This window comes from Plecotus auritus, assembly GCF_963455305.1.
Source record: "Plecotus auritus genome assembly, chromosome: 7".
NCBI lineage: Eukaryota > Metazoa > Chordata > Mammalia > Chiroptera > Vespertilionidae > Plecotus > Plecotus auritus.
In genome coordinates, this window is record NC_137774.1 from 152,882,459 (window position 1) to 152,891,863 (window position 9,405).

Here is a 9,405-nt window from a genome sequence, read left to right on the forward strand (position 1 = left end):
GTTTTTAATTTGTTAATCATAACAATGTAAGATGGTGTCTGTAAGAAAAGGTTGTTCTGCCCACCTCCTCCCCACAGACAGCAGTACTGGGAGGGAGGGAAGGATGGGTTCATCAGGTGTTCCTGAAAATGTATGAGTAAAAGCTAAAGATCAAGGGAAAACATGACTTCTTTTTAAAGAAACACTTTCACTCGTCCTGCATGTGCATCAAAGTAATGCCAAAGCCAACGTGCAGTTCCCTACTTTTTCTTGGACTCTGGCATTTCCTCTCTTGAGTATTCTGGCCCCTTTAGGGTTCTCTCTCCATATCAATGTCTCTTGAAACCTGAAGACATTAGAGTCTCTGATGCATTGAAATCTAATAAATGCCATCAGCACAGATTAGCCCTGCTGGCTCTATAGAGTAATTGTGAGGCCAGCAACCAGCTCTGTACCTAGCCTCATGGACAACTCAGCAGGCCCCGTGACAGCTGTTTCCACCCTGCCTCCTGCCCTGCCCAACCCAGACCTCTCACCTTCCAGTTCTGATCACAAGAAGTGCCAGTGAGAGTGTAAGATCATACATTAATTCACCCGTGTTAAGTGCTGTTATTCTTAGAGGCTAGAGTTCTCTTTGGGGAGACGTTAAGTGATGGGGCATCTACAGACAAAGGGCCGCTAAGTGGGACTGGGCAGGGGAGGAAGAGAAGGAGTGGGCCAGACAGGGAAGGCTTCAAAGTATTTAATATTTGAGATAACTGGACTTTGAAAATGAGAGGGAGCTTATAAGATAGGGGAGGACATTTCCTCCCAAGGGAGCAAGAGGATTAGGTGGAAGACTATGGCTTAGGAGCCTATTGTGTTATTCCATGGGAAATGTGAAGGCCTGAATCAAGGCATTGGGCTCGGGAGAGCTGGGGTAGGACAGATTTGAAAGATGCATAGGAAGTGGAACCTACAGATCATGGAGCAGGGCAAGGTATTGCAACCTGGCACTGTTGACAATTTGGGCCCAACCATGCTTTGTTGGGGCAGGAGGGACTGTCCCGTGCAGGTAGGATGCCTAGTTGCATTCCTGGCCTCTAACCACTAACCCAGTAGCATCCCATCCCCCAGATGTGACAACTGGAAGTACCTCCAGATACTGTCAGATGTCCTCTGGGGGCAAAATCACCCCTGGTTGAGAATCCCTAGTTTAGGACAGCTGGTAAAATATAACAGTCATGAAATAAAGCAAATACTTATGAATTAGGGGGTTGGAGAACATCCTAAGATTTATTCGTATTTGTAGCATGGAAGATTAAGCATCCTTGTCCTCAAGGAGCTTACTGTTCAGAAGAGGACTTCAACTTACACTCATCCATAAAGTGCCACATGAAGGAACAGAGACGGGGTGACTCATTCTTTCTGAAGGAAGGGTGGGGGTCAGAGGAGGTCCAACCTTCTTGAGAGCTGATTTCAGTGCCCCTGGCTGTTGATTCTGTTCCTCATGACAAAAAGCGTTTCTTCAGGTCAGACATACGGAGTGTATTTTTTAACTACAATATCATTATGACACCTAGCAAAATTATCAAAAAACTCTTTTAATTTATAATAATCAGTCTTATCTTCAAATGGACTGCTGGTTTGACCAAGTAATGATGCATATATTACCTGTGGTTTTTATGTCCCTTAAGTCTTTTTATATCTAGAACATTGCTCCTCTCCCCCTCTTTTCCTAATTAGTTAAAGAAACCCAGTCAGCTGTGCCCTAGATTTCCCACATTCTAGATGTGATGCATTGCTTTCTTGTGGCATCCTTCACTTTTTCCTCTGTATTAGATCTGAAGACTTGATTTTAGGTTTAGGGTCACAATTTGTGGCAAATGTATATTTCAGAGTTTCTCCTCCTCCCCAGCAATTATTTCAACAGTGCCAGTCCTCACGTTCATTTGGATGGCTGTGATGGTTAATTGTGCGTGCCAACTTGGCTAGGCAGGTGATGCTGTTTTAAGTAGCTAGGTTTGTGGTCATTCATAATGCAGCAATAGAAAACATACATTCACATTCTTTTTTTTAAACAATTGCTTCATGTTACTATCCTGTTTAAAATATTCCATGAGTTCCCCATTGCCTGTAGGATAAAGCCCAAATTCCTTATCACAGCGTGAAATTCCCTCATGACCAGGATCCACCTCTTCTGCTGGCACCACCCCCTCACACCACACTCCACCGTACAGAACAGGTTGCAGATATTTAAATACATTCTACTTTTTCTCAGCAAAGGACTTTGCATTGCCTGAAATAGGCCACCTCCTTGCTAATGATCTCTTACTCATGTTGGGCCTCAGCTCAGGAATGAGCTTTTGCAAGCCTTTCCTTGGACTTAAATTTGGGTTAGATGTACATTCTTGGGCTCTTTCCCTAATCACATTTGTCTCACTGTATTGTTACTATCTCTCCACTCACCATCTTCCCCAACTAGACCACAAACCCCGGCAGGCAGGACCATCCTAATCCACTTCAGCACCATGGGCTCTCCTTCACTGCTGGCTGAATTAAAAACAGACTACTCTTTGCCATCCTTCCACAAGCCTCAACAACCTTAAAGCAGAATGACTTGCTCTAAGCTACCTTCCTGCAGGAATTCTGAGGCAACAGTGCAGAGAATGACCCACTGGAGGCCAGAGCATCCACACCCTCTCTGGTCTGCACTTGGACTTGGTCAAGAACAAGGTGCTAAACAGGACAGCACGAACCAGCAGGAAGCAGAGGAGCTCATCCTCTCATGTCCTCCCAGAAGCTGTGGCTCTTAAGTCTTTCTGAGGTGGAGGTTGGGAGCTCACATAAATGGATGAGCAGACAATAGCTCCAGGAGCTTCATTCTAGATGATGAGACAGAGCCACAGTAGCCCGAGGGGAGGCTTGGTCATCAGTGACATCACCAATGATCAGCTTGGGACAGGTTTTAGTCACGTGACCCCATAATCTTCAGCAGCAACTCCCTCTCCAGTATTCTTTGCTATGGACAAATGGTCTTTATTCAATTTCATTGTATTACATAAACACGGTTCTGAGTTGCCACCTCCAACTAGATTGTGCTTCTATTTAGAAATTTGGGAGTTGCTGTTAGCAAATGAGGACAGAAAGCTCAGTCTTCTCACAAGACTGCCCCAACTAGATTCCCCATCGTTGGCTTGCACGGCCAGTGGCCCCAGAGACACCCCCATTGATCTCTGCTAATACCCAAGTGATGACAGCACAGCTGTCCCATCTCCCATAGAGTTACTTCTGAACATTTTCTTTCATATCTGCTGGAATATTGGTCAGGTTAAGAAAGAAGTTTTAAATGAAGCTTAAGAAGAGAAGAAAAAAGAAGTGTAGCCAGCTAATCGTTTGTATGCTGACTATTAGCCCATCATGATTGGAAACTCTCAGATAAAACAACTCCTAATGAAAATGCAGCAAGGCCCTTCACTGTAGTGATTCTAAAGCTCACCTCTATTATTATAATAATAGGGGTCTCAAATGGAGCTGTTGAGAACAGTGGCTGCCCCTGACTAGAATTCAACCAGAAAGATCAAGAGAGAGCCCTAATTGCCTTTCTTCTCAGATCAAACAATTGACTTAATTCTCCAGGCCTACACACCGCAATGTGTTTGAGGAGATTCTAATAGGTTACAAAGGAGGATTAAGGTTTTCTCGGCAGATTATACTTTTATGCCCTGTAGTTCATTGCTTGAAGTGTTAAGTAGCTTTGTCAAAATAAGCAGGGCTGGACGGATTTTTAGAAACTTGCAAATCACACACTCGTGCTGAAGAACACAAGGGAGGTCCGTGCCCCCCTCTCCTTTTAAAAATAAATTTAATGGTTGGAAGTGGGGAGAAATTAACCACATTAAAGATTAGTTGGAAATTTCATGAGCTATCTCAGATAAGGGAAATAAAAGTGTGAGTGTTTATTGTGTTTCGCTTCTTAAAAATTGTTTCAGAAAATGATGCAGCTGAAGAAGCCCCATAAAGAGAAGGGATTTTCTTGTGAATGCATAACCGCCTGAGGAGGAAGTCCAGGGGGGGCTATGAAATCAGACCCTTGAGGCTTCTCTGTAGTGCTGTGCTAATCAGGGTTATTTTTCTCATGAAGATTTCATTTCTGCTTAAAGGAGCCGGTGGCAAAATAAGCTTTCATGGCCTCACCATTGCGTGTTCCAGGAAAGGACACTTGCTGGAAAATCTTTGGTGACATTCTGCCCTTGGCTTCACAGGGGGCTCTGTTGTCCTCCCAGGTCCCCCAGGAATGTGTTCCTCTTTAATCAAAGAGTTGTTCTGTGTGTTTACTTGGTCACTAACTGAGCAGAACTCTGGTCTTCTGCATACTGCCCTCCACTTCTTCCATTCTCCTGGGTCCATCGCTCTTAGCAAAGCCATGTTAAGTAGCTTAATTGATGTTGCCACATTGCACGACCTACCTATCAAATGTAAACTGCAGACTAGAGAACTCCCTGGCAATGACTGCACAACCTCGGTGTGCAAACATTCCCCAGAACCATAGCAAGTGTGTTTTCTCTAGCCTGACGCAGTCACAGCTAGTCTGAGGCCGCCCTTCAGTTTTTCCCGGACTTGTCTCCATGCACTAGGTCTTAGCAGGTGCCAGGAAAATCTCCCTCTTGCTTTGATCTCTCATCCCCTCTGGCATGGGCCTAGCTTCGTGTTCCTCAGCCACGCCTGTCCTCCCAGGTGTGAGAAAGCCATGGAGACAGCAGGCCCTTGCCAATACTTCCAAATTGCAGCAGAGGTGCTCACTCCTCAAGGTCCCCGGGGCCCAGGAAAGCTTCTAGGTCATTTGTGGCCTTCTCCCCCAGGAGGGAGCTTGCTGGTAGACCTTAAGGCAGAGTTAAGTGGTGAGTGTGGGGATGTGAAATTGGCCTGGACAAAGCTACACACACAGGAAAGGAGAGAAACCAAAGGCTTAAAGGGAAGGCAAGAAAGCAAGAATGAAGTGGCCTGCCTGTTCTCAGAGGCTGGGTAATGCCGGTGGGTCTTGATCCAGCATCTATAAGGGTTCAGGAAACCTGGAGAAGGGGCTGTGCATAAATTAAATAAGAGTCCAGAGACGAAACATAATTTTGAAAGGCATATTGGGGGGCGGGGGCAGAGGAGCTTGGCTGAAGAAACCAAGTTCTCCTTGTCTCAGGACCCCTTGCTTTTTATTAACACAATTTGTCCTAAGGCAAGGTGGAGATATACACATCAAAGGGTAGAGTTAGGTATAAAATCCATTGTCAGATTGGGGAATTGCCTTCGGCTGTTCAGGTGTTTGGCCAACAGGTGGCAATAACATATAGATTAAGATGCCTTGAGCTGTCTGGCAGCAAACAATCAATTAATGCATCCTTTTCAGGTTTGGGGAAATGCCTTTAGCCATTCCCAACAGGCAATAACATATGTGACTCAGCCCTTGTTGAGTCCCCAAATTCCATCAACCTTTCGATGAAACTTGCAATTATGACATGCTGGAATTGGCTTCCGGCAGCTGGGCACCACTAGGGTGGTGAGAGAGGGAGGTGGGCCACTGAGTAGAGGAGGAACAGGGAGGGGTGGGGATGGGGAAGTGGAGAAAAGTGCAGCAGAGCTTCAGGGGCACCAAGCACTTGCGTGGTCGGCATCCCAAACTCCCTTCTTCTGTCTCCGAGAGAGAGCATATGTACAACACCATTGCTCAGTCATGGAGGAGAGCAGCAGAATAGACAGTGCTGAGCCCAGGCTGCCCACGGGGAGGAGACTGAGATCGCACGGGGCCTCATCGCATCACCTGGCCAAGGGGGCTGGGGAGCTGGTTTTGGCACCACCAGCTGTTCCATCTCTCTCTCCTCTCTGCCACGTTTCCTTTTTTGGGTTATTCTCATCCTGAGTCCTCCATGGACCCCTCTGCCCTTCAGCTCCCAGCTTTGGCCCTCTCTGTGTATAGACCATCTTTCCTCAGAATTCCCTCAAATTAAGTCCCCAGGTGGCAGGGCAGCATCCAGTGAATGAGGACCTCTGATGCCTGGGGTTCGAGTGCAGTTTGAATGCTTTCAGACAGGGCTCAGCAGACTTCTGTGTAAAGGGCCATGAACTGTGTGGGCTTTGTGGGCCCACAAACAAAACTGAGACTATTATGTAGGTACTTCTAGAACAAGAGAGAAAGCAAATTTTTGCAAAGTTTTTATTGGTAAAATCCAAAGCTCTGTAGACACCGAAATCTGGATTTCATATACTTTTCACATGCCACAAAATATTCATCTTTCGATCTTTTTTCAATTATTTAAAAGGGTGGAAACCTTTTTTAGCTTGTGGGATGTAGAATGACTGGGCCGGCTGGAATTTGCCCCCACCACCCCTTCCCCTTCCCCCGGTGTTAAGAAGAATGAAAAATGTCACTATAAATGAAGCTGCACTCACAACTCTGTTCTTCCCATGGCTCTGCAGACTTGTTCGTGATGGTCCGGACAGAAATGCTAGTCACCCAACCTCAGCTCCCGAGAGCAGTGCCTGTGGGTTGTGATGGTAGGCAAGATGAAGTTGCAGAGTTTTTTTACTCTTCTTCCAGGTAATTAGGCGGCGGGCCCAAATGCCTTTGTAATTACTGCCAGCATATTCCTTAAGCACACACCCTTTATCTGAAGTCTGCGCCTGGGACCCAGTGGCAACCTTCAATTTTTATGGCAACAAACAGTTTTCAGAACATTTAAACAGACGAGATTTCATTAGATCTGCTTAACAACCGGAGAGGTTGAAAGGGTAATTATTATCCTCATTTTATGCTGGAAAAGAATCCAAACAAAAGCAAGGCTTCAAGGGGTTGTGGTGCTAAGATCAGGCATCTGGGAGTGGACAGAGATGGACCGCAGTTGTTGCTAGGAGGTGGGGCTATAGTGACAAAGGCAGAACTGGAGCTTCATTGGAGAGGAGTGACAGCCGGTGGAAAATAAAATAGTCCCCTAACAGTAAAAGAATTGGTACACTAGTGAAGATGTAAAAACACTCCCTCTTTGAATATTTCTTTTCTTTTTTTTTTTCTTTCTTTCTTTCTTTCTTTTTTTTTTTTTGCACATCACTCCTTTATTATATTGATCTGAAAAAGATGTAGTAGTTATGCTCAAAATGCTTACTGGGCCCACGTGGCAGGGCCAAGCAACTGGAACATGATTCAGCACTCACAGTGAAAGACACACCTGGACATGATCAAGAGACATTTCACTGCCATGAGGCAATAAGGCCAGGGAAGGATTCTAAAACAGCAGGATAACTCCTACAGGTCAAGGAGCTCATCCCACCTTGGTGTGAGGAATGGCTTATTTTGTGATGACCACATGTGGGAATAGTTCAACCGCCACTAAAAACCCCAGAAGGGTTTCTGTCTTGTATTTTATAGATATATACTTTTTTTTTTTTTTTTTGTAAAAGTAAATGCAATATGTAAACATTCAGGATTGATCCCAATCTTCTGGAGCCAGCTTTTCTGGGGTCAAGGAGGAAATGTTGGTTTGAATCACCAGGCGTTCATCTTCCACTGGAATGACTAGAGCCCCCGGTCAGTTCACCTGACTGCAGAATAGCATAGGACGGCTCTAGAAACACAAATAGGCTCTCTTGCCTCTCATTGGTCACGCCTTAACATGGCTCCTCCTTATCCCCCTACTTCCAAGCGGGTCCTTAGAATAAACAAAACACTAGCAAAAAAAAAAAAACAAGGATTATTACCTCTGGACTCTCTTAGATAAGAGTCTCTCTCGGCTTAGACTGAGGACCCATGGCCCACAGGTGCCATTCTGACTAGATTGTATGAAGGGAGTGGGTGCAGGAGACAAAATGGCTAACACAAAATTGGGAGCCACCAGTCCCCATCTGCAGCTACAACCTAAGATGCCTACAGATGTGGTCAGTGTGACATGTGCACAGGAGAGATGTGGAGGAATGGGATGGGAGGGAGGGTGTCCTGGGGAAAGTCTTCTGCCTGCTCGCCTTCACTTCTTGGCCTTGCCCTGGGCAGCCACAGCCTCCATGGCTTTGCGCACTGTCTCTTCATCCCCCAGGAACTGCATGGGCTTGATGGGCTTCAAGTTCTTGTCTGATTCATAGACAATGGGAATACCAGTCGGCAAGTTCAGCTCCATGACAGCCTCTTCAGAAAGACCTTCCAGATGTTTGACAATGCCCTGAAGGCTGTTGCCATGGGCTGCAATCAGTACCCGTTTCCCCTCCTTAATCTGGGGCACTATTTCTTCATTCCAAAAGGGCAGAGCTCTGGCAATAGTGTCCTTCAGACTCTCACAGGAGGGTAGCTGATCTTCAGTGAGGTCCGCACACCTGCGATCCTTACTGATGTTGCTGTAGAAGGGATGGTCAGGCTCCATCGGTGGTGGCGGGATATCATAAGGGCGCCTCCAGATCTTTACCTGGGCCTCGCCATGCTTGGCAGCAGTTTCTGCTTTGTTAAGCCCAGTCAGACCCCCATAGTGCCGCTCATTGAGACGCCAAGTCCTCACTACAGGCAGCCACATTTGGTCAATGGCATCCAGCACCGTCCAGAGGGTCCGAATTGCTCTCTTCTGCACTGAGATGAAGCAGATGTCAAACTCATAGCCGGCATCTCGCAGCGCCTGCCCGCCTCGCTTCGCCTCCTCGTGCCCAGCCGGGCTCAGGTCCGCGTCGTACCAGCCGCTGAAGCGGTTCTCCAGGTTCCACACGCTCTCGCCATGCGGGATCAACACCAGCTTGAAGGCAGCCATGGTGGCGGTTCCGAGTGCGGAGCAGACTGAGGCTCGCTGAGATTCCGGAGTGCAGGCCGGCCCCCGCCCGCGCCTGCGCGCTCGCGCCCTAAATCTTTCCACTCGCTGGGAACCACCGTCCGCCTGCCAGGTGTGCGCATGCGTCCCACTCCTCTTTGAATATTTCAAAAAACATTTAGCTTTTTTACTGTAACCTAGAAGCATATCTTAAGGTAAAAGGCTCCAATGTTGAGTAAATCCAAAAGATAAAAAGAATGGACTTCAAGGTAATAATTATACTTCCAAAAACAGTCCCAGGATGCTCCTAAGGCCCGTCCCGAGAATGCAAGCTTTGTTGGTACCACCTGTGTTATGGTCTTACAGCGGGCAGCAGAGAATATTAAGAAGATCACAGAGCACAGGTTGACCCTGAAGGAAAGCATGAATGGGACACAAAGGCAGCGATGGAAACCCTTTCCCACTGATCCCAGTGAGATCACAGAGGCTGCGACTTTCATGAGCCACAGCAGGTTAGTGGCTGGGCCATCCGACTACCTGCTTATCACTGGCTTCCTTCTGGGGAGAGGTCAGGGAAGCAGGGACAGCCCGCTGCTGCTGTCTGCTTCTATCCTGGCCACACGGGGACATCACACAAGCCCAGAGTCCTTTGAACACTGCCCTCAGGAAGTGCCACTTG

General features: G+C 46.9%; 1 protein-coding gene across 1 annotated transcript; it reads right to left on the reverse strand.

Annotated features, from left to right (window-relative positions):
• Positions 1 to 7,964: 7,964 nt before the first annotated feature.
• Positions 7,965 to 8,729, reverse strand: LOC308253528 (phosphoglycerate mutase 1-like; the record flags this gene model as incomplete). Its single annotated transcript, XM_080679113.1, has 1 exon — positions 7,965 to 8,729. One exon carries the CDS (start codon positions 8,727 to 8,729, stop codon positions 7,965 to 7,967), a length of 765 nt encoding a protein of 254 aa, XP_080535239.1.
• Between the last annotated feature and the right edge of the window lie 676 nt (positions 8,730 to 9,405).